The 24,904-nt window shown below is 54.4% G+C and overlaps 1 protein-coding gene across 1 annotated transcript in view; it reads right to left on the bottom strand.

Annotated features, from left to right (window-relative positions):
* The window catches only part of HPSE2 (heparanase 2 (inactive)), a 112,013-nt gene that overhangs the window by 7,738 nt on the left and 79,371 nt on the right, over positions 1–24,904 (bottom strand). Inside the window, exons 6-9 of the mRNA XM_054206196.1 lie at positions 18,625–18,672; positions 9,818–9,911; positions 7,037–7,143; positions 6,154–6,268 (exon numbers count right to left, since the gene is read on the bottom strand). Coding sequence (XP_054062171.1) covers positions 6,154–6,268; positions 7,037–7,143; positions 9,818–9,911; positions 18,625–18,672 — 364 coding nt within the window. The remainder of the gene's footprint in view (positions 1–6,153; positions 6,269–7,036; positions 7,144–9,817; positions 9,912–18,624; positions 18,673–24,904) is intronic.

The raw sequence follows: 24,904 nt of genomic DNA, 5'->3' as shown, positions 1-24,904 counted from the left end.
GGGAGCAGAGTTGCTGTTATCAGAGGACTTGGAAACCAAATGTGACTTCTTTGCTGTTTTCTGTTCTGCTGCTGCTTTTCACCATAATGCTACTTTCCTCTGCTCCACCAGCGAGCACCAACCCACCCTGGGAAGGGTCTTGATGTCCCACCTCCTCCACAGCCCCAGGATGGCTCTGTCACCAAGGTGGGCAGGCCCGTCACTAGCACAGTGCCTCTGGGAGACATGGGCAGTGGCTGTGTCCATCCTTCCATGTACCAACTGCTGCTGCTGGTCCCAGCTGGACCATGTCTCTGCCCCAGTCTCCAGTGCAGGAGGAGCAGCCCGGCTCCGGGTCTGCACATGCCCTGCAGCGCCGGCGCGTGGGTGCCAGAGCTGCTAGCCACAGCACGGCTTTGATGCATTTGAGACTCCAAGCATACACACTTCAGAGACATTTTTTATGGTGCACTAAGAGGGAAAGGCCTCTTAACCCGCCGTGACAGCAAGCAGAGTTTAGGCGCTTTAAATCTGTCTCCTTGCTCTCAGATAAAACGAGCCTCAGAGCAGAGTTAGAGCTCCTGGAAGGCTGAATGCAGCGAGGGTGCAGAGAGCAGAGGATGCCACAGTCCTTGAGTACAACCACGGTTGAAAGGACAAGGCAGCGGAGGGGATGCCCTTCTCAGACCTGCTCCAGGCGTTCATCCCCAGGCTGTCTGGGAGATTTCCGCAGGGCACCATTTCCACTCTGCCCTTCAGCAGGCCGTTCTCCAGCTTGACATCTCCTGGGACAGCCTTTCCCCCACGCACACCTGAACTGCCCGGGATTTCATCCCTCCTTCCCGCAGCCCGAGCGAATATCCCGTACAGACAGCTCCTGCCCGTCCTCGCCTCTCCCACCCCTTCCCCGTCTGCAGGCATCTCTCCCGCCAGAGCCAGTGCAGGGCAGATGGGGTGCCAGACACCCGCGCGGCAGATTTATGGCCATCAGGAACAGTTTCCATGTGCGTGTGAGCTCCATTGGACCTGCTCCCTCCCTCCACCCCATGTCAATCCCAGGTTTGGGACCGTGACCCTGCTCCCGCGCCACCCACGGCACGCAGCAGCCCAACCCAGCCACCCTCTCCGTGACAGTGACCCCAGAGCCGAGGGTCCCCGCCGGCGGCGGGGGACACGGCAGCCGCAGTCCTGGCCCTGGCAGCTCGGCCGGCTGCGGTGACTCAGTGCTGGGCGTGCAGATGGGCCGGTGCAGCAGCGGGGCTGAATTCCCCCATCCCTGCAGCCAGCTGGCCGGGCTCGGCGGTGGGAGCAGGAGCGCTTGCGGGAAAGGGCTCTCTCCGTACACTTCCCCCTACTGATGCCGAGCCTTCTCTTCGTCTCTTGACACTTGCCCAGCGCAGCAGCCGGGTAGCCACTGTGGGAGTGGATGGCAGGATGGGGATGGGGCAGGTGGGTGAAGACCTGGCCCCCGCAGCAGCTGGGGGAGAGGCACTGTCCGGGGAGATGGCTGGGACCTCCAGCTGCAATTAGCAGTGCCTCCGGCCAAGCCAGCTCAGCTAATGAGCGCACCAGGGAGTTCATACGTGCGGCAGGCGGAAGCTGGGGGGCCTGCTCCTGCCCCTGGCACCTGGTGCAGCATCTTGCTGGGGAGTCCCTTGCCTCTGTGCACCCAGAGACCGGGGGGACCAACTGGTGCCCCACTGGGGAGGTGCTGGGACAGGCTGGGCAGGCGCCGTCGGTACCAAATGGCCAGGTGCAGCCCAAGGGTACGTTTCACACCACGGCTCTGCCTTCAGGATCCCAAGGGATGCTGGGGACGGTGGCAACCTGGCACCGGGCTCGTTCACACCAGGGCTTTTATGAAAGCCCGGGTAGAAAGGGGACAGATCGCTAAGGGCAGACCTGATGCGAGCCCAGGGTCCTCCCTCCTCCAGGACAGACAGTAACTTTCCCATGGAGCTCCTTAGTGCCTTTGGGCTAAGCAAAGGAGGTGAAAAATTACCTGCAGCATCCAAGCATCCGACCACGGCACCATCAGGCACCGACCTCCGCACTGCTGCGATGCTTTCTCAAGGACATCATCAATTCACAGGCAATATCACACTGTCTTCTACTACCACAGCTGAGCAGGCAGCCCCTGCCGTCGCTTCACCCTGCGATCCCTCTGGGCCTTTTTCATGCTGCGTATGAAACTTATACGCAGAAAGGGAGTTTTAGCATCTAACCTAACCCAGGAGAACCAAGTATCTCGCCGTCCACAGTCTTTAGGAGAAGGTCCAAGAGGAGCCACAGTTATCAGGGGATGGAAGCCTGGATTTCAGCATTGGCTTTTCCATGGGATTTGCATTGCTCTGGCCCTGCCTAGGAACATGCCCGAGTTTTTCCAAATGTAGGTATAACCTTACATCACTGTGCATTAAGGGAGTAGAAATTACTACCAAGGACGGATAAAAAAGGAGGAGAGTGCCACATGGAAGAGCGTACAGAAAGGTCTTTAACATGCTCTAACAATCTGAAGAGAAAGCTCACGCCTACCTGGGGGGTTCTGCAATGAAATAAATGTATTGCATGCCTCTGGACTGTTTCAGAGTGATATTAAGGAGAGATGGAGTATGGACACTGCGTGCCTGAAATGAGCCTAGATCTGCGAAATGCCAGACCGGCATTTCAAAGGCACTGGCCTGTGAAGGGCGAATATCAGTGCTGCTCCTGCCCTCCTTTCCTCCGCTCCCCACTCCCACACACACGTTCAGACGGGTTTAGGTGCAGGCAGGCAGACTGCCGTACCTGCGAGAAGGCTTTATTTGAAGGGCTTCTCAAGCACAAGCCATGCAGTCAAGCCCTGAGTATTATACAGCTGGCTGCCCCAGTCACTCGGGAAGAAAAAGCACTCTAATGATACATGGAAAAGTTATCCCCAAAATAACAAGGCATTAAAACACTTGAGATCAGTTGTATTAAGGTCGGCAGGAGCGTTTCTGATCGCCTGATCGCCCAGCCTGATAGCCTCCATGCCCAGGCCAGGGGAATCTTGTGTCACCCAGTTTCTCCTGTTTTGGTCCCCATTAGTCCAGGAAGAGAAACTTCTTTCCTTGGATCTGCACCTGGAAGGAGGGTCAGAGACGCACCTCTGCACCACCTCCGAGGAGAGGGTGCATGGGCAATTCTGGCAGCCAGGACAGGTGCCCAGAGCTGCTCTCTCATGGGTGAAAGACCTGCATGGGGGCACGAATGCCCCTTGCAAGATGCCCCAGAAGCCACAAGATGCTGCTTAGCTCATGAGACAGCTGTATGCGGAAAGCCCAGCAGAGACATGAGCATCTCCCTAATTTCTCCATGAAGCTGCAGTGCCCCTGGGCCACACCGCTGCCATCCGAGACCATTTTTGAGAAGCCAGGCTGTGTTGCACTGGCGAGCCACTGCAGTGCACAGCCAGGGATGGACTAGCTTAAACCTCCGCTTTCAAGGTTCACTCTATCCCTGCCTGCAAGCAGCTGTTCCCAGGTACTCTTGCATTTCCCACTGAAACGGCCAGAGTTTACAAGTTTGTTTTCAAGCCCCACCAGGCTGCTCGGGTTTGCTGCCCGGTGCCTACACCCAGAGAGCGGCTGTGCTCTCTGCCCACCTGACGTGTGGGTACCCCTCGCTAGCTCACAGCATGGCCCCGCCACAGCGGCTAGCATCCTGCTATATGCAGAGCTGTGCAGTGATTTCCCTGCTCCTTCCTCTGTACATAACAAATTCCCCCAGCGCTGCAGCCCCAGGGGAGAGGCAGAATGAGACGTGATGATTTAGAAGCTGACTCCCGTGGCGGTGCCCACCAAGCAACCCCAGTTATCTGCATTCCCCGATCCCCAAACGTGGCACGCACCCCACATTTTACGAGCTTCCTTATGCCACTTGCTGTAACATGCCCTAACAGAGACAGTACTAAAATGAGCCAGACCAGCAGCATCTGAGGGGCCCAGCTGAAGGACAGGGAGGAGGGCTCCTGTGGCAGCAGCCCAGTGCTCGACAGTGACAGACTACAAATCATGCGCTTTTATACGGGAAGCTCTTTAGCACAAGGATGGAGGGTTGTATTTGCATTGCCAAAGCATCCTTGGACCACGCAGGAAACTCTCCCTGGACCGTTCAGCTCCCCAGCATCTAAGGACACCGCTGTAAAAGGCTCAACTCCAGCTCAGCGTGCTGAAACACACCATCCTCTTATCTGACAAGCAGGGATCAGCAGTGGCAGGGGAGAGGGAGGTGCAAAGGCTGCTACGGGGGAGCCCAGCCCTGGCTCCCGGCTCCCTGAGGAGCTGCCAGCTGGAGCCGCGATTGATGCCGGGGTGGTACGACCCTTCTCTCAGCAGGCAGCTGCCTCGCGCCCAGCCGGCGTGCGGAAACCTCTTTGTCGTGGCAGCTAATGAGCAGATTGTATTTCACAGCGCCGCGGCTCGGCGCAGGTAGGGCCAGTGGCTTTCATCTCCCTGATAGCTCCCACGGGAAAAGAGCGGCTGCTGCCCTGGGGAGCAGGTCATGCTCTGGTCTCACTGGGCTTTTTGGTGTTTGCAGCTTTTAAACCCTCTGTAGGGTTTAAACCATCAGGTTTGCACCTGCCCGTGGCTCCTTTAAAGCACAGGAGTGGCAGGAAAGGGGTTGGGGAAGCACCCACTGGAGTTTGTGCAGGAACACGATGGTGGGATGTGGGATCAATGCTGAAGCACATGGGAGAGATAGTAAACAGCCATGGCGGGGGTGGCAACTAACTTATTGGGAGAGTTAACTTTAAAACAATAGCAAAATCCAGTTTAAAGACCTCCATTGTGTTAAACAGCCTGGGGTTTATTCCTCGAACTCATCCCCTGGCTTTCATCCCGCTCCTAACTGCACGCCTGCTCCAGCTGCTCCGGGATGCTGCCCCTGCTGTGCCGTGAGAGCTGGCCACTGGCCACCCACTGTCCCTGCTGTGCCTGGTGGGCAGGAGCTGGCCTGTACCTGTCCAGCCATGAGCTGCCTAGGGGACGGAGGGAGATGAGGCTTCACCAGGGGAATTGGCTCTTCAGAAGAAATCCATCAAGTGCTTGCCCCAAGCTCAGATTCATCTCAAAGAAAGTCCAAAGCCCCCCAGCTTTCCCCCAGCCTGGGGCCACCAGATCTGGCAGGTATGCTCGCTGGAGGGGTGCGTGCGGGGGAAGCCCAGGCAGGGGACTGTGCTCTCCTGCTCACTCATCTGCTCTCCGGAGCCACCCACCAGCCCATTCTGGGGGGCTTAGCGCAGACCTCGTGTCACCAACACCCCCCATGTCCCTCCCTGATGCTCATGGATGCTGTCGCGGGGATGCTGTTTTCACCGGCTGAGTAGGTAGAGCTGACGGAGATGCAGCTCCCTCAGCCCCTGCCCCCCCTGCAGCCCCTCCCGAGATTCCAGAGCAGTGTCAAAGGCAGGTTGGCAGCGGCAGGGTTGTGCACTTCTCTGACATGGGTCTGTCCTGCCGGCAGTGTCTGCTGGGTCACGGCCCCCCAGATCCCTTCCAGGGGCCATGCAGGACACCCAGCCGCTCTGCCAGGCTCTCCGCTTACAAGGCAGTGTATTTACTATCCTCCAAAAAAAAAAAGATGAAAAGGAAATCTGCTACTTTTAACAGTGTTTTTCATACAGTTTCTTTATCAGCACCATGTGTGCTGGGAATTCCCACCTGCCCAGGCATTTTTGAAGAGCGAGGGATGCTGTGGGGCACTGGTGAGGACCGCTGCTCCCTGTGAAGCTGGGAATGCCCTTCACCTCATTTTCTAGAGATCTGAAGTCAGGTGCTGAGGCTCCAGCCTGGCTTCCCTCGGGCCAGCTCACCACTAGCCATCTGGCTGCCTGCCCTGTGCCATGTGTGGTGGTCCTGCCACATCCCTCCCTCCCTCTGACTCCGTAGTCCACCCTGGCACCCGTTGGTGGCACCAGCCTCCCTCCTTTGCTACTGACCCTGGGCACCAGATTAAGTTTCAGCTACAGCTCTCTCATCTGCCTCCAACATGTTGCGTCTGACATGAACTAATGTCCCCTATTAACACTGCAAGAAACAGATCTGGAAAAATTCCTTTTCAAGCAGAGTTCAGACAGGCCACAAGGAGAGAATCCCCCCAAAATGAGCGGTGAGAAGCCAGCGCCGGCGCGATGCCCCCCGGCAGACCTACCGGCAAGGGGTTGAAGTTCTGGTCCACCAGGTGGTTGTGGCCGTGGTCGAGGAAGGAGTGCCGCACCACCACGTCGATGCCCTGGCTGGCCAGCAAGCCCAGCGTGTTCAGCCACCTGGGGATGGAGGGAGCGGGGTCAGGCTGACACAGGGGGAGCTGCCTGCTCCCAGCGCCTCCCATGCCCCCAGGTGTGTCCCCGCGCCTCCCCCCAGAGCCCAGATAATCTTCCTCCATCTTTTGTGATCACGGCCAGCTCTGAAGATCTGAACTGGGGCTGTGCAGCAGGATGCCCGTGCCATGGGGCTGTGCCAGTAGACAAGCCCCAGGAGCCCCAGGAATTGTTGTGGCTTTGAAGAAGGGGAGAAAATGGTTTCCAGAGCAGAGTCCTGCTGAGCGTTTCCCTGGGCAGGTGCCCCAGCAGTGAATGCATGCAAGGATGTGTGGCTGCAACCTGAACCAAAAATGCAAAGCAGGAGGAGACCCTGGGTATCCCGAGCTGCCGAGCGAGGCAAGCCTGTCGGGATGCCAGCCCTGGGGTCCTGGAGCTGGCATGCCCGGATCACACCTCCCTTTCCACGTCCATGCCCTGCGGGCACACCGTGGGTACCCGTGTGGCATCCCGAGCGGTCCCCTCCTTGCTCTGCTTCCCTGGGTACGCCAGAGGTTGGGTCACCTACAGGAAAGCAGAGCTGAGGAGAGGTAACAGGGATGCTACGGAGAGAGTAACGGTGCCCAGGCTGCCGGGGGAGTGCTGAGGGGGTACAGCTGGGGTCTCTGAGCACAGAGCTGGCCCTCTCCTGGCTGCAGTGGCTTTGCAGCACCCGAGCCCACAGACCCCATGGGGATGGCAGTGCCACAGCACCGGCGAGCTGGCATAACTCACAGGAACCCCGCCGCATAGGAATCGGAGAGGTTGTTCATGCCTCCGGCCGAGGTCGCGCCAACGCCTTCCAGCCAGATCTTCTTCCCCGGCGTGTATGTGTTCACTACCTGCGCGGGACACAAAAGCAACCAAAATGACTCTCATGAATCGGTGATTTAAAGCCAAGGCAGACACCTCCTGTGCTATGCTCCGGGAAGGGTTTCAGAGACCTTCAGTATGGTGTTGCTGGGCAGTCAGTGCCTGCCTGGCCCTGGCGTGGCCACCAAGTGTCTTCATCATGTCTGGGTGGTGGGACACTAGTCCTCACTCTGCTGCTGCTGCTGCCACGTGTCCCCTTCCCGTCTTCTGGAGCTGCTCCTAACATGTCCTCCCAAACGTGCTCTCAAGCTCCCAAACCCAGGCCCTACTCTTTCTCCACGGTTTCCCCACACACTCCCCATCCCGCAGGCTGCCCTGCCATGTCACCTCAGCTCTCCACGGCCCCATGCAAGGTGGCCACCAGCCAGAGGGAGCACCCGAGCCCTCATGGCTCTGTGGAGTGGGAGCCCTGGGAGCCACATGGAGGAACAGTGGGCACCCACGAAGACAGCAGTGGATATCTCTGGCGACAGGCAGAGCCAGCCCCATGGCTGAGCAGGGGCAGCTTCAATGTTCAAGGGGTCCCTGGCACAGGCAGGACATGGAGGTCTGAGCATGCTGGCCCACCCCTTACAAGGCTCCAGCTGTCAGTGCAGACACCCATGAGATGCCAGGTGGGGTGGGAGGGCTCAGCTGGCCAGAGCTGCCCTCCCCCAGTGCGAGCAACCTCCGGCACCACACAACTCCCCATCCTCTCTCCCACAATCCCACTTCTCCAGGCCGGGCAACGAGCTCCTGCGACCAGATGTCTGCAAAACCAGCGGCCCGAGGAGTGCTCCGCGCAGCCTGATGTATCCTGCCCCATTAGTGAGGAGCGCTGGAATGTGCTGGATGGACTGGGATCCCTCAAAGATGTTAAATACGCCAGCTCTGGGCTGCCTCCCACTCACAGCCTGTGAGAGTCGACATCCCTGACTGAAGCCCCAGAGGTGTTGGCATCCTGCCTGTAATTATCTAAGCCCGCCACCTTCCCCCGTCGGAGAGGAAGCAATAAAACAGGGAAGTGGACAAGCCCAGCTGCTCTAATCAGCCCCGGCAGGATGCACGGACTCAAAGCCAAGCTGGAGGCTATTAGCACCCAGCGCTGTGCTGTTGCTCAGCCGCACTGGCATTCCCGGGAGAGCCCTTCCTCGGCCATGCCCCACGCAGACCAAATCCTGCCCTGTGTGCGCGAGAGTTCCCCCAACCTGCATCGAGGGCAGCTCCTCACAGCTGCTGGCCTGGGGATGGATGGGGTCCAGGGAGCCCCTACGGTTGGTGTCCTGTCCTGTCAGGGATGTCACCACCCGTGGCCTGGACAGCAAATGCCATCCCCAGCCATCCCGCTGCTGGTGCCCTGCTCCCAGACCCCTCCGCTCAGCCCACCCGGGGGCTCCTGCTCCCTTCCCAGCAGTTTCCCAACCCACAGCGGAGGTGGGACATGTTTTGGTGGGGTTGTGTCCCCGCAGGGGGAGCAGGGTGGCCAGTGCATCTCGCTTGCCCCTGTGCTGATCCCGCTGGCCGCCCCACCATGCCTTCCCATAGTGGGAGGATCATCCGCGAGCGTGGATGATTCCCAGCTTGTGCCGGAGGACTCAGCAACCGGCTCCTCTCCTCCGTTTTTGCTGTGCCGACCCTCGCATCCCCTTTCCTGGGGCCTCTTTGAGTTGTTTACTCATCCCACAGTTTCTCCCTGCGGGAATTACAACAGTAAGACATTGTGGTGACTGGTATGGTATGAAAACCTGGACAAGACAGACAGATGGACATCTCCTCTAGTCCCTAAAGCCTTCCCTGCTTACTAGGTGTTCCTTATTTCTTGACGGAATGACAGCTGAGCGGGCCAGTCACGGCCCTGGCCCCTGTATCGGCCGAAGCGGGGGGGACCTGCGAAGCCCCCATCCCCTACCCAGTCGCTAGAGATGCGATGTGTGTCCCCCCGGCCGGCGGGGAGAGGAGCGCTCGCTGCAGGCTGCACTGGCCAGGCAGAGCCGTGGATCTGACACAGCCCGCCAGCAACAGCTGGGTTTTATAACACAGTCAAAACACGATCATCAGGGAAAAAAAACCCAAACCAACAGTTGTTCATAACGATGTTCATGATTCTCCACCAGTGAAAAATCACCCTGGAAATGCAACTGTCACAACTTTGCAAGCAAAATTTTTATGCACTGGCAGCGAGTGGGGCAAGATACTGCAGCAGGAGCCGCCTCCGGAGCAGGCACGGCACCGGCTGTGCTCAGGACGGTTTGGAACCGCCTGGTTGCTCCCTCTTCTCATCCTTGGGAGAAACTTTCAGGAACGGATGGGTTAGAAAAGCTTTCAGAGAGTTGGCTGCGTTAGAAAAGCTTTGCACGGCAATGTCTGCTGTGCATCCAGCCCACACCACGCTGCAGCCAGTGGCCGCTTCCCTCCCGACCCACTGCGCATCCCACCCCGGGGCCAGGCATCATGCCGCCCGGACTTTCCTCCCATCCCCTGCATGAGGGCTGGCCGCATTTGGGCTGGGAGGACAGTCACCCCCCACAGCCACCCTCCATCCCTGCCCCACGCCAGCTCCCCGGGAACATGTCGGTGCTGAGGCCAGAGCCCTGGCCACCAGCTGTGCCAAGGCCAGGCACCGCGGGCACGGTGCCCCCTCACCGACCATTTGCACTCACGCACTTTCTGGATTTTCCTGATCTGGTCAGAGAGTGTGTCTAAGAGGCGTGTTTTCAGGAAGTCCGTCACTTTGGCCACTCGACCATCAATGTAGTAACTGGAAGGAAAATAAGACAAGGATCAGACAGCTGGGAGTAGCTCTGCCCCAAACCACATCCTCCCGTCCCGCTGCTGCCCCATGCCAAGAGGCCTCCTCTGCTCTGGGGCAGTCCCTGCTTACACCCTGCCCTGCCCCCTTGGCCCTCTGGCCATGCCTGAGCCTGGGAGATACTTTCAGTCTCCAAAACAGGGTGTGAGGTGGATGCACCCTGAACACTGAGCATCCTGCACTGCAGAAACCATGGGAAATTTTGCACTTCCTTAACTCTTGCTGGTGAAACGCTGGGAGCAGAACACAAAAGGCTGGGAGCAAAATGCCACCCGCAAAGGCTGTGCAGCACCCTCTGCACTGATCTCATGGAGACCCCCATGGAAGGAGACCCTCCGACACAACGCCTGTGATAGCAGCACCTGGGCTCCACCACCAGGGAGATCTTGGGAGATCCTCTGCTCACCCAGCTCGTCCCGACTGTACCCATCCCCTGTATTAGGGACTGTTTCTAAAATGCAGATAAGCCAGTCAGCCCTGGGCCCAGTATCATTGCTACTGGACAGATTGCTTTTATGGGATGCCAAAAAGGAAGGACCACATCTAATGGCTGAAGTGAAGGGCTCCTTAGCCACAGGAGGACACTACGCAGGCATCAAGGAGGAGGAGGGTCCCAAGCAGCCAGCATCCTTTGAAATGCATTGGAAATAGCTGCAGAAAACACCCAGGAGGGTACAGGGGAGGCTGCCCATGCTCCCAGACATGGGAATAACTAACTGCATCACTCTGACCAGGTTGTGGGACACTGTCCGTTCAGCGGCTGGTCTTTTGGCCACCAGTGTGTCTGCAGGGGACACCGTACAGCACCTCTTCCGCTCTGAGAACCAGAATTGCTCCTGGACATCCTGCTGTAATAACAGCCCTCCAGGCTAAGCCCTGATGGTGTTTCTGAGCAAGGATTAGTGACCGTGGGGTGCATGGGCTCAGGACCTATGGCACCAGGGCCAGCCCTGCTCCCAGCACCCCCGCACAACCTGCGCCCTTCTTGCTCGCCCTCCCAGCAAAGTCCACAGCCGAATCCCTGACTTGAGAAATGCCGTGTCCACCACTGGCCGGGAAAGTCACAGAAATCCCTTCTGCCTTGGGAGCATTTCCCATGCAGAGGGATGATTCCTGCTCTCCACATGCTTGCTTACGTAAAACATGGCTATAATGCTGCCAATCATAAAATGGATCTTCTGTCTCTAAGTGTGGGGGGAAGGCTCTGAAATGCCTCAGTACAATGAAGCCGTCTGTCCCGGAGAGCAAATGCCCTGCGTCTGGAGGTAATCCCAACCGGCTCCTCCTGAGGAGGTGTCTGGGGCTGGCACCTCTGCCCCCGCGCAAGGAGCAGTGGCAGCCCTTGCACATCTCCCACAGGCTCCTCCCAGCCTTGCAGGGACACCGGGAGGTCTGCTGCAGCGCGCGCTGACATACCCCTGGCACAGCTGTTTGGCTGACGAAGAGTTTTTGCAAGAGAAACTTTCTGAACCTCCTCCTCCTCCTAAATCTGCAGCCTGCATCAGCCGCTCGACACAGCGAGCCCTGGAGCGTGTTGGAGCCGTGCTGGGGTGACAAAGGTGCACAGGAATTACAACAGCTCTGGCTGGGGCTGGCAGGGCTCGGCCATTGCCTCCCATCCCTCACTGGAGCCACATCCACTCGGCGTTCACAGGAATTACACAGACCCTTCTCCCTCTCCACAGACTGCAGTGCAGCCATGGGTGCTGAGATGCAGAATGGACTCAAGACCTGGGGTCTGGAGAAAGGTGGATTCACCTTTCCAGGGCTGATTTCTCCATAACGTGCATTTCATCCGCACCAGCAAGCAGCGGTAGCGGCTGCAGTGGCTGCTTCACTCGGGTGCTGGAATGCGGGAGCATCCCCAAAGGATGCCGTGGGCTAACTCAGCCTCAGCCAGAGCGCCAGCCACACAAGCAACACGCACGAGTGCTCAGAGGGGATTTTTCGCTCCAGGTCACTACCCAGGTAACCGGGTAAATGCACTTGGAGCTGCGCAGGGCTGCGGTGGCAGGGAAGCAACGCCAGGACTAACTGGCCCTGACCAGAAAGGCATTAAATGAGAAGAGTCTCTCCTGCCAATCTTCCCGCAGGCGCACGGTCCCTGCTGTGTCCCCAGCGAAGCACAGCATCATGCCCACTTTCATTCCAACCTTGTGTAATCCAGGGAAGAGGCATTTCTCTATGTCCAGATCAACTGGAAGGTGCTAAGGGCAGAGATTATATCCGGGGGGGGACTTAGGAACCGTTCAAAATTGTTCCAGTCACTTATACACTATCGAACGACTGGCTGCCGGGAGGAGAGCAGATCTGTAAGCAGCAGGCAGTGGTGGGGTTTACAGAGATTACTTTTTAAGACAAAATTACAAAGCAATGGACTCTGGGGATGGCAGATGTTTGGATTTTAGCACAGCACTTAAAAACTGAACAGAAACGATTTTTTCAGACTGCTGTGGACTAAAAAACCCATCATCTGGGGTGAAAACTGGCTAAAAGGCCATAAAAATAAGGTCGTATTGACTGGGAAAAGATGGAGTTAGAGAGCTCTCAGTCTGTGAATGACCCCTCCAACGCAGCAGGCTTTCCGCAGGGTTCGCCTTGTCTGCACGAGCCAATATGGTCCCAGAGCCCAGAATAAATCCCCCGGAGAGCAAAGGCAGGCTTGCACCTCCTCATCGGCTTATCCAAGCGCAAGGTGTGCTCTGATCTAGAGCTCCGCTGCCAAGGGAGAGGAACATCTCTCCAGGAGATCCCTCCGGAGGAGGCAGCCTGGGAAGGTGCTGCTGTGCTGAGCACAGCCAAGACCCTGCCGGGAAGAGAAATGCCCCAGGACAGTGCCACGGTCACAGGGTTTTGATATTTTCATTAACAGCCCAGAGAAATGGGAAGCTGGTACAGGGATGAAAGGCAAAAATTAACTTTCTGCTTCAGTATCAGGAAATCTTGCTGGCAACACATCTCCTGGGGGAGGGAGGAGGGGAGCACTTTGGCTTTGGGTATTTAAGGAGAGAGAGCATTTATAAGCACCTGTAAGATGGGCAAGGATCTCTTGCAGATCTGCCTGGGAAGTTCTCAGATGCCAACAGGTACTTTCAACCTCCCCAAACTGGGAATCGGGGGGGAAATGGCACCAGCTGCACGAGGCTTGCGAGGAAGAGAGAGGCACTGGGATCTGCACTGCCTTGGTACCAGGCTACTCGGGAACGGGTGGGCCGTTCCCAGCTGTTGGCTTTGTCATTGAGATTTGGGCACTGCCTTTGGAAAACCTTAACCGTCAGTACAGACAGTATAGAAATCCGCAAAATGCAAACAACTGACAGATCTTTAAAGCAGGAGAAGCTCTCATTAGGCGTGGATTATTCCCAGGAGCAAAGGCTGCAGCTTTGCTGATATTTACAATGACTCAGTGCACTTGACTTTCAAAAAAAAAAAACAAACCACCAAACCAAAACCAACCAAAAACCCTAACAGTCGCAGCTCTCCAAACTCCGAAAAAAGCCAGCAGCAGCTGCAGAGAGCTCCAGCGCTGACAAGTACCTCCCCAGGCAGCAGCGTGGTCACAGGCAGCCGGGCTGAGCCAGCCCCGGGGGCTGCAGCTTCCACATCCTCCTCCCCCCGTGCAGGCAAGGTCTCAGTGCCAAAGGAGACGGAGGGACAGACCCTCCCCAGCGCGGGCAGGGGTCTCTGGCAGCTGCATCTCTGCAGAGGTGGACAATGTAGCTCAGGGACAAGCTATTTGGCTGGCAAATCTTCCAGTGGGGTCTGGGTATGATGCAGAGCTGGCCCCGAAGCCTAGGAGATATCAGTGTGCCCACCCTGGGCACGGACCATGCCATTTCTCATAATACACTAGAGAATAGACAGGGGCAATTACATGCAGAGATGACTCATCGTGTCCCCCAGTTTGATGCCGCTATCTCTGTAGACAGACAATCTGCAGGAACCAGCCACGGAAAAGAGGAATGTGGCAAATAAATCCTAGATGAGACACACATCTCAAAGGAAAGGCCATGTACAGTGACTCTGGGTGCCCTATTATACTATACAAAGCTGAGGCCAGTTCTACGCCTTCCACTTAAAAGGGTAAGTGGGTACCCTTGGTACCCAAGTGGACCAAGGGGTACCGCATTTGTAAAAAAGGATCATTTGAATATGGCCCAGAAACCCAGGATGGGACCAGTGCACTCTGCAAAGGGAAATGTGACTGTGTCACTCTGGAGGTGGCCAAACCAGAGCATGGCGCAGGGGGAGGACTCGGCCAAAGGGTGGGCAGGGGTTTGTGCCAGCATGAAGAAACGCACCACCCCAATTCCCGATCCCTGTTCCTGGCTGGAGCTGTAGCATGAGACTCAAGACACAAAGACACAAGCTGGGAACAGGACACCAAAAAAGATGCTGCCGGGGGGTCAGCTGAGGCAGGGCTGAGCACAGCTGCCGGCCAGAAATGCCCTTGTCCTTGGGCAGGCTGCAAAGTTGGGATGCACAGAGGTATCCGGTGCCTCCCAGAGAAGGTCACCACCTGTCCTGTGCTGCCTTTAAAATGGTTTTCTGGAAAGATCCACAATTTGCTGCGTGGGACCATGAGCATTGTCCCATATTTAATGAAGGCAGTGCACTGGCTCCTGGGCAGCTGGTTTCATTTACCTCCTCTTTCATTTTAAAGAGAAACCTTTGCCCCTATTATCTGACCTCTTCTTCTGTTGCAGTTAATTACATTAAAGCCCACTTCCCAAAGCTCAGGAATTTCCGGATCTACTTTGTTGCCTGCTGCGATGGGGAGAGTCTGCTAGGAATTAGGGCACCCGCCTGCCGGCGACACCGAGCAGGGCAGACCCCCGCCATCAGCGTGACACCCCACCACCACCGCAGCTGTGAAACCGAGACACCTCTGCCCACAGAGGTGGCCCTGATCCCTCAGCGTCTTCCCAAGGAGAGGGCAGAGCCCCCGTCTGCAGCACAGGACACAGGCAGTCTGCCTGCTTCCCCCAGAGAGGAGAGGGGGGACGTGAGCGGATCCCCTCAGGTAAAGACCTGGGGGCACAAGGGAGAGGTGCTGCCCACCTCCAGTCAACTAACAAATGCACTAATAAAGAAGAATGGCTGTGGGCTGCTCTCTGGCCCTAAAGGCACAACTCACACCCATGCCTCTCTTTGTCCCCAAGATGAGGTGGCTCTGTCCGTCCCACCAGTGGAAGCCATCTCTGGCCCATGCCACCTCCCCAGCCATGCCCTGGCATCACCTGGGACTGTGCTGGTGGCCAGGGCCACGATGCTGCCGGGGCCTGTGCCCTCAATCAGACAGCGCAGAGGATGGCAAGCCAGCGTGCAAAGCCGTGCCCTGGCCAGGAGATGGGCCAACGGTTCCTTCATGCAACTCCTTCCTCCAGGCACAACCCCAGAAGACACCGCGCTCTGAACATTTGCAGCAGGCTCGTGCGAGCCCAAATATACACCCTTGGTATATCCATTGGGGTGTGTGAGTGCGATGGGAAACTCTCCCCCAGCACCTTTAGGAAATCTGTCCCCTGCTATAGCTACTGCCTCCTGAGCACCTCTGCCTGCACACCTGATGCTCCCAAGCCAGAAGAGATGTCACCCAAACTAAGCCCAGCAGAAGCATTTTAAGCAGTATCTCACACATGCCCCTGTGCCTGCCATCTCTGATTGCCACACAGCATGGCTGACTTTCCAGCTTGGAAGATAACATGGCATTCTCCGAGGAGCCAAAAGGATAGATGTGCGCTGGCTTTGAAGAGGCAAATATTTACTTTCCATGTGTGTAACAGGGATTTGTGCTTCAAAGGGAGCGTTACATAAGGATTTGCCCACTAAATTTGCCAAACGTGGAGTTTTGCGCAACACTTTGGATGGAAAACCCTCCGTACAGACCGAGAGAGTGCGCACAGAGATGGGACCGGGCATGGCTGCAGGTTTAAGCGGGCAATGAGTATTCCCCACGCGCGAGGACGCCCGCACGGAGCAAAGGGATGGCTGTGGGGCGGCTTCCGAGCAGCAGGAACCCGCATCCAAAGACGGAGGGGGTCCGCAATAAACCGAGCGTTTGCTCCTAACCAAACATAACAAACAAAACTAAATTATGGGGGAAATGCCAAAACTCTCGGAGCCACTGTCAGTCCCACCTGCCACACCCTCCTTTAGTGGAAATTCCCTGAGCGTTTCGAAGCCATTCACACATCCCTCTCCAGCAACACATTACTTCTGAAGAGGGAGGCACACATGCTGAGTTACATATGTAAGTGAAACCATTCTCAGAAAGGCTGGCGAGGCTGCTTATTTCCACCCAGTGTCACTTTTCTGTCAGATATATTTCAGATACATTCTGTTTTCACACAGAGAATAGGGATCCCTGCAACGTATTCCCTTCTCAATTCCCTTTCTGGATCGAGCGCAGCCTTTTCAAAGGAATAACAGATTTGACAAATTTATAACCAATATCCCAGGAGAACATTAGGGTTTGGAACAGAAACGTTCATACTTGAAGTTAGACAGCAGTTTAGTTTCCTGCTAATAATTTTCTTCTTGGATACAAAGGAACTTGTTTTGTTTTGTTTTGCTGTTTGGAGCAGAGGGATGAGACACTGTTTTGACATTTATTCATAAACAGTACAGAAGCCCAGCTCGGAGCTGCGGCCATTGCCAGTCCTCGCAAATACATATGGGTGCAATCTCCAGAGCTCCAGACCCGGGCTGGGGGAGAAGCGGCTCCTTCGCCGCAGTGGAAATGGGTGGGCAAGCAGCACCTCAGCCCCGCAGACCCTCGGGGAAGCTGCCCCCGCCCTCCTTGGTGCTCAGCATCACCAGAGCTGCCGAGCACTTTGCGCTGATCCTGTAGAGAAGAGGTTTCAGAGCAGGCAGACGGGCAGATTCCCCGCACACCAGGATGAAACTCCATGTCTGAAGCCTGGAAGTTTGTTCCTTCAACTCCTCCAAGGGCTTGGCCCAGGGATCAAGCCCCATTGCAGAAAGCAAATTCCTGGACGAAGTAAATGCGATCAGCACATCGTGTAATCATGAAAAGCAAACTCCCAGCTGAGACATAGATCATCAGTGCACAGCATGAGCCTGTAAGTAACACAAATCCTGCTCCAAAGGCTCTGCTACCCTGCTGCCCCAAGCTGCTGCTGCCTGGCAGGGAAGCCCCAGGAGCCAAACACCCAAGCAAGCAACACTTGAGCTCCCCGAGGAGCAGAACTGGCTGGATGCTGCTGCTATAAACCCCTCTGAGATGCCAACAGTTGCTTCTGCAGGAGGCTCCAAGGTTAACATGCCAACACAGAGACCCTGAGTGCACTTGCAAGAAAACCTCACGTCTTAAAACCCACCAAGCTCTTTTCAAGAGCAGGTCTCCAGGTGGGCTTTACAAGAGATGGGCTTTACAAACCACGCTGCTACACTTCAGCCAAGCAACCTGAGCACCCCCATGAAGGATCTCCGTGAAGAACCAGGTTGGGGAACAAGCCCTGTGGGCAGCACACACAAACCCACCTTGGACCAGAGACCCCAGCTCCCGTGCTCAAGGCCAGTAACCCTGTGTGGGAAGTCAAATGCGGTGTCAGAGCAAACCCATTTTTCCTGGGGACAGGGCGAATCTCACCATGGCTTTTGCTCCAGTGAATGCCTGTCTCTGAAACGTGTCCTTTCTGTGGGAGGGAAGAGTCCTGCCTGCCCCACAAGCCCTTTTTCTATCACTTCTGTGGGTCGCTGCTGTGCTTGCACACTGCCTCACCTTTGCACTGGCATTGGCACTGCCGCTGCAGGGAGCCACAGCCTGCTGGGGAGCCTGCCTCTGGCCACAGTGTGCAGGCTGGGGCAGTTGGAAATAAGAGGAGTAAAAAGATGTTTACGGGTTTTCCCCCAGGTAATAAAACCTTTCCCTCCACTTGGTGCCTGTCGCGCTCAGTGCTACAGCTCAGAGCTTGCTTTGCTCTTCTGAGCTGCAGCACGTGTAGGAACCAGGAGGAAAATCAGGTATCAGCATCTCTTTGGCAGCCTCAGTGGGGACCTGGATCTTGGATGTTCACCCTCTTTTTGTCAACGTCTGCTCCTGGGGCTCCACCTGCAGTGTAGGACAGCATCTACAGACATCCGAGACCCTTACAGAATGGAGTGGGCACTGGGGCATTACGCATTTACCATTGGACTAAGCTGCCTCTCCCTCCTCTGGGCCAGGCCAGCTTAGCTTCAGGCCAGCGGTTGCAGGGAGAGAGTGGTTGGGGTGGAAGGAAAAGGGCTTTCAGATAGTCCCATACACCTGTCACATGTGGCTTTTTTCTTCCCTGTTGTCCCCACCCAGCCACCACCGGAGCTCCTTGGCCTCCCAGCTGCCTCTGGGGACTCAGAGGTCCAGCGCAGGGCTTTGTTTCCAGCCATCAGGCAGGCCAGGCATGCTGGCAGTGGTATTTTTAGCCTCTGTCTCGGCTGCAGTGGTGAAGATTAATACATCCCCTCTTGTATTTGCTCAAGAGGCTCCCGAAGGAGGGGCAGAGCCTCTTTTGCTTATTTAAATGCAGCAGGAGGACAGAGGAGGTGGCTGTCACACATCTGCCCCCTTTCACACCCAGACAGCGCATCATCTCTGCTCCCAGCATCCTCTGATCACCGCAATTAGTGTCGGAAAGTAGAAGGAATGGTGAATACCTACTGTTGCCAGGTAACAGCATCCACCGTGCTGCCAGCCACTTTCATGAACCTATGGGAAACAGAGGAAGAAACCAGATAAGCCCAATGTTGTCACAGGGGAAGTCCTAAAACAACCAATGCCCATCCTTCATCACAGGATACCAAAGGCAGTCACCACACTCACAGACCCTTTCTAATGAAACCTTTGCATCCTTAAATGGAAGGAATAAATTACGCTTAATACAGATGCTTGCAGCAAGCACAGCTGAGAATAATGGAGTGAAACCCAGAGCTCTGAGCATCATTGTGGGGCACGTAGGGAGAGCTCTCTGAGCACAACAGCATTTCAGGAACAAGATCTGGGGGTATGTACCTACTTCTACGACTGCAACAACACTCAACAGCAAATAAAGAAAACGTTTTAAATGCCCATCTCAAAGGGAGACACTTCTTCACTCAACATGTGTTTAAGCTGAGGAGCTCCTTGCTCCTCAGCAAGGGAAATGGAAGAAAATGGAAGAAAAAAACCCAGCAAAGCTATTGGATGCAAAGATGCCACTTCCACCTCAGGAAGACCCTGAGCATTGGAGAATGGGAGGAAAGGCTGGACTAGTACTGCTACATACTTCCCTTTTTTTTTTATGCTTTCTTTGGCATTGGCTGCTAGCAAACTGATGGGATTCTGACCTGGGTGCACTTGTGGTCTGTCCTGCTCCTGTGACTAACCAGAGCCCTTCCCTGCACAAGGTTACAGTGAGTTATATGTATCTGTATTGGTCTCCTGATGGCTTATGACCCAACTATCTTAAAGAAAATACACCTCCTCCAGACAGCTCCTATTTGAGCTAGACCTGAGGCCACACAGGTGTATCTGTTTATGCTGCCGATGCCAAAACCAAAGCAATTGCTAATTTTGGGGACCGCATGTGACTACCCCAGCAGCAGCCTCTAGCACAGGCTAGCTGCCATCCAAGACGGTCCCTCCCCGGCTCCCTGCTCCAGCAACCCAAACTGCACCTTGGAAAAACTGCAGCTCCCAGGAGGAAGCCCAAGCAGTCACTCTATTCTTAGGCTTAGGAGCACCCTATGAAAGCTATGAAAACACACAAAGGCACAGAGCAGCTGGACAGGCTCGCTTTTCTGTTCAGTGGTGTAACATGCGCTGTGTAGCTGATGCATTTTGGAAGTGATAATGTACACACATGGCAGGAGGCACTGGCTTGAGCAAGTGAGTGTGACGAGAAAGAAACCCATGCTGCATCGTCTCGGTCTGCTCTTTGATGCACAGGGGTTCCGGGAATACAACAGGAATCACACAATTGTCCTGACTCCAACAGGACACAGGGATGAATCCCCCAGGACAGCCCCATGATCGAGGGTGGGGAAGGAAAGGGAAGGTTTGTGAGGAGAGATGAGACCTTTTATCAGACCAGTTGTTATGGAAGGGAAGAGCAGCAAGCTTTGCGGCACATGAGCCTCTAATCAGGTCTGAAACAAGAGCAGCAAACTTTAGGCTAAATATAGCTCGGAAACAATCATTCTGACTTTAAATTAATGACGATGGTCAATTATAGACTGGGACAAAAGGGCAGCTGGACCCTGTGAAGCAGAAGAGGACACTGGCAAAGACAGCGGTAATAAATCGCTGTGGACAGAGAGGGAAGAGATACAATTAGAAATGGAAAAACAATAACATGCTGTAAAACCCCACAGCACTGATGCGTCCCTGATTCTGCTGCCTCGCGGTGCTGTGAGCGTCGGTTCCCGGGCTCGCCTCTCAGAAATGCTTTTACATGTCTCTTGAGGGTCAGGTCAGTGCCAGGGCGGTGGTTTGGGGATGGTTCCTCCCCAGCTTGGCAGGACGAGGAGTCCAGCTGGACCAGCCCCAGTGAGGTGCAAACTCCGCGCATCTCACACAGCTCATCTGGCTCAAAAGGAAAAGGGGACTTTGCAAACACTGCGATCGAGAGGCTGCTGCTCTACAAAGCTAAGTGTGCAGAAATATGCCAAAGGGATCAAAAAACCCAGGTCCCAGGTTTTAAATGCTCAGTACAGGGACTGCTGCCTGAAGTGTAATGCACAAGGCACACAAGAGTGAACTAATGAACTCTAAGCTGAAATTATGAACACAATCTATATTGGGTTTGAAGATCGATATATTGCAATTGGGTTTGAAGATTAGCCCAGCTTGCTTTCTGACCTCAAATGCTTTTTGTTCTGGCTGCAAAATAAACCATCCTGGACTTTACTAAATCACCACTCCAGGCTCAGCTTGGCATTCTCCACTCACAGTCCAAAACCATGAGCAGACTGAGCTCGGAGGAAGAAGTTCTTCGGTTTTCCTCGCCCCTTCCACAGTGCCCACAGCCCTGCTGCAAACACACCTGCTGCAGCGGTCTTTGAGCAGGGGCTGAAAAGCAAAACAAACCCTGGGTATAACCTCCAGCATCCCTGGAGCAGCAGAAGCAGGACATCCATCTGTCCCATCTCCCACGTCTCTAGGAAGCCAAGTGACCTGTTGTTTAAAAGCTCCTGAGAAAATGTTGTTCAAGGACACAGGCACCACAGTGCAGACAAAAAGCAGGACAGAAAAGGCCCTGGCTTGCTTAGTGTTCCTCTTCTGTCTCCATAAGAGCAAAACAAATCGGTTAGTTCTGGTCATTTTCAAATTTTACCATAAAAGATGCATACCTAGCTCAAATTTTGCTTTCCATGCCCCTCCCCTCCCCTCTTTCTTTTTCCTTTTATTGAGATTTTTGCACGATGAAGTTCAAATGTTCCTGGTAAAACTTCAAGTCCTGCCTTAACGGTGAAGTTGCGCCTGGAGCACCCCAGATGACTCGGACAATGGTCTCTACCCTCCAAAGGGAACCTAGAGCAGCTCAACAGCCAACAAGTGGTACTGCACGAGCAAGAGATGAAAGCCCAGGGCAGGTGGAGATGCAGTAATGCTCAGGTATGCAAATACCCTTTTTTTAGGAATACAGATGTTACTAATCCCTTTATTCCTGTAGCACCTGTGCTGCTCAGACCACAGATTTTGAGGCCAGTGAAGATCCATACGGCCCAAACGACCAGCGCTGGCACTTTTTATCCAGGATTTCCTGGACTGCGCGATGTCCGTGTGAGCAGCGCAGGGCAGGCAGAGCAAACCAGACGCTTCCGGGAGGGCTCAGGTCCCTGCACATGTGCTGCACAGATGGCAATAAATCTGCCATTTTCCTACGCATTGGCCTTTCTCTGTAAGCACCAATGGACCGCGCAGCGCCTGTGCAGTAAATCCCCCCCCCGCCCCCCGCCAGGAGCAGTGGGACAAGCTGAGCCCGTGCTGTGCAGGCAACGTGGGCAACTCCTGCAGCGATGCCCAGAAATTCGGGTGGGTGGCAGCCCCAGGGCATGCCCGTGTGGTGTCCCTGGCAGGACTTTCACACATCAGAAACCTGGACAAATGTAAAAGTGCTCAAAATCTGTTGGGGCAGCATCTCTACGTGGGAAAACAGGACATGTCAGAGGAACAGGAGCCTCGGGCAGGGAGTTTGTGATACTGACGATTAGACAAAGTCACTGAGCTCAGATATGTCCATCTCCTTACCCTTGCAGCCGCCCGTGTGCCAGCATCCCGTGCCAGCATTACTACTTGTGGGGCCTGTGTTGAGCTAGAACAGAGGCTCAAGCTTTTTTTTTTTAAACAAGCACTGATAAAAATGTAATTTAGTGTTGCTTAGTCACCCAAACAGTTCACAGCTCTGTCCCAGAAATGGTAATACTAGCACAAGGTGGGACACAGGTCAGGAATGCGCTGTGGGAGAGTGGGGCAGGAGAACTCCAACACCACGAGATGGTACTGACACCACAACTCTGTATTGTGAAACCACGGCTCAAATTTGACCTTTCCTGGAGCATCTCCCAAAGCCACATCTCCCAGGACCGCAATTTTCACATGAATGTGGGCACATCTCTGAAACAGATCTCCTGTCCTGATTCAATACTTGCCAGTCATGGAGCACATCCTGCGACCTTAACCAAATTGCTCCCATGGTTAATTAGCCTCCAAGTATGTTATTTCTCATCTGAATGTGTCTGGCTTCAGCTTCCAGCCACTGGAACTTCCTAGGCTTGTTCCTGATACTTTAAAGAGCCATCTGCCTTTGGAAATCTCTTTCCCATGTGGGTAATTGCAGATTGTCATCCTTTAAGTAATAACAACAAAAAAAAAAGTGTAACAAAGAATGCAGCTGCACAAGGAGACAAGTTACCGATGCACAGGCTCCCAGGTGCGTTAGCATCATCATCTGACTCCTGGGTGCTGGACTTCACAAACACGGGTTATTTCATCTGCTACTCCCTGAGGGACTACAAAAGCAAACTGACCCCCCTCAATCCCCAAATGTAGGAGCAACACTGGCCTGCCCGTGGTGTCGTGGTGGATCCCTAGAGCTGGGTGGCAGATCTCTGCCCTTTCAGCCAACAGTGAGGGGTAGAAATAGCTTTATCTTCTGTCTGAATTGGTTGGTGAGGGGGAGTAAAGCACAGGCTTCACTTGCTAACTTCTTCAGTTAGAAGAATCAAATACCTGCATCAGCAGAGACAGGTACCAGACCAAACTCATCCCAGCTGCTGCAAAGTCTTTGACCTGCAGGGCCAGATTTCAGACAGGGATTTCATTTTGGGGAACAGACCCTGGTGGGGACTATGTATGAACCTGCTGCTATATAGTATTCTCTCTCTGCTCAGCATCACCTTTCTTCAACCAACCTGATGTACGGTAGGGCTGCCCAAGTCTTCTAGCAAAGAGGGCTTTATGTCCCAGACTGACCCTCCCAGCCTTGGTAATCTGCACTCCAGGGACTCTGGAGGTTGCATTTGGACCATGATGTTGCATTACCACTGATACTTTTTCCCACCATTGATTTGTCCAGTCCCTTTCTGAACACACACCTCTGGCCTCCACCACACCCTGTGACAATGACTTCTACAATGCCATCACATACCACTTGAAAAAGCTTCCTCCTCCTTTCCAAAGCTTCCTTCCAAACTGCTTTCTGCACTGTGGAAAATATACATCATTCACAGGCTCCTGGGCCTCGGTAACATTCCCTCTGAGCTGTCTGTCTTCTGCGCCAAAGAAGCACGGCCTATTTAATCTCTTCTCACATCAAGATATCACATACCTCCGCACATCCTTGGCTCCTCTCCCTGTAGCCCTCCTGGTTCTATCACATCTTTTCCGAGATGAAATGACTAAGATTGTAGATAGAAATCAGGATGAAGGTACACCGTGTACTGATACAGTGGCATAATCTCATCTATGTCTTTTCTTACCCATTTTGTTCTTCCTACACAGGTGACCACGATTTTGGTATTCCAGCCATCCAGATGAAGTTTCAGCAACGACTACCTTAACTCTTTCATCCTGAAAGAGCAATAGCTAAATCCCTTACTTATATCTCAGATCCTTGACCCTGCTACATAACCAACCACAAAATGCCTCATCACGTCCTTCGCACCTCATTTCAATGTATTTATGAATGGATTTGCTCGTAAGTTCAATGCTACCAGAGCCTGAGTTCACGCTGCAGTGACCTCCTCCTCCCTTTGTATCATTAGTTTAATGTTGCTTGTCTTGTGGCTTGATTTTTCACACAAAGTTCTTTCTCTGGACCTATTCAGTGTCCCGGTACAGCCTGTGCCACCAGCCTTGTGGTAGCTTGCATAAGGGTGAAGCTTCTGGCTCTGCTGACGGAGATGCGCTCGCCTCTGCGGCATCGTTGAAGAGCCTTAGACCAATACAGCAAGGATGTACTTTTTAAAGGAAGTCAAACAGCCAAAACAGCTTCTAAAAAAATGCAGTGCTTACAAAGTCCCCTGTGTCAAACAGGGCAGAAGTCCTTGTCAGCAAGAGGACAGGACAAATACCTACATTTCTTCCTGAAACCCACCTCAGAGTCCTTCCCTCTGCTGGATACCACCTACTCCAGGCTCTCCTTGTTTCTCTTACCTACTTGAATTTAAATAAACAAGCTCTGTCCATACACTTTCTTTGGCTGCTGCTCCAGAACAATTAGCAGATAAAAAGCAACTCCTGGACCGACTGATGTGCACTGACCTGCTCAGACAGCCACAGCCCTCTTCATCCTCGTGATGGCATAGACACAAAGCATAGGCAGTCATCGTAAAAATAGCACCAAAGACTTTCCCATCTTTTGCACCTTGATTTTGCTTTGGCCTCTGGTTATGTTGGACCCCAAGTGTACAGCCTGTGCCATTTCATGAGCTATAAGCTAAGATCTCTCTCCATCACA

Source organism: Rissa tridactyla, chromosome 6 (assembly GCF_028500815.1).
Source record: "Rissa tridactyla isolate bRisTri1 chromosome 6, bRisTri1.patW.cur.20221130, whole genome shotgun sequence".
Classification (NCBI taxonomy): Eukaryota; Metazoa; Chordata; class Aves; order Charadriiformes; family Laridae; genus Rissa; species Rissa tridactyla.
This window is presented reverse-complemented; position numbering and strand designations above follow the sequence as displayed.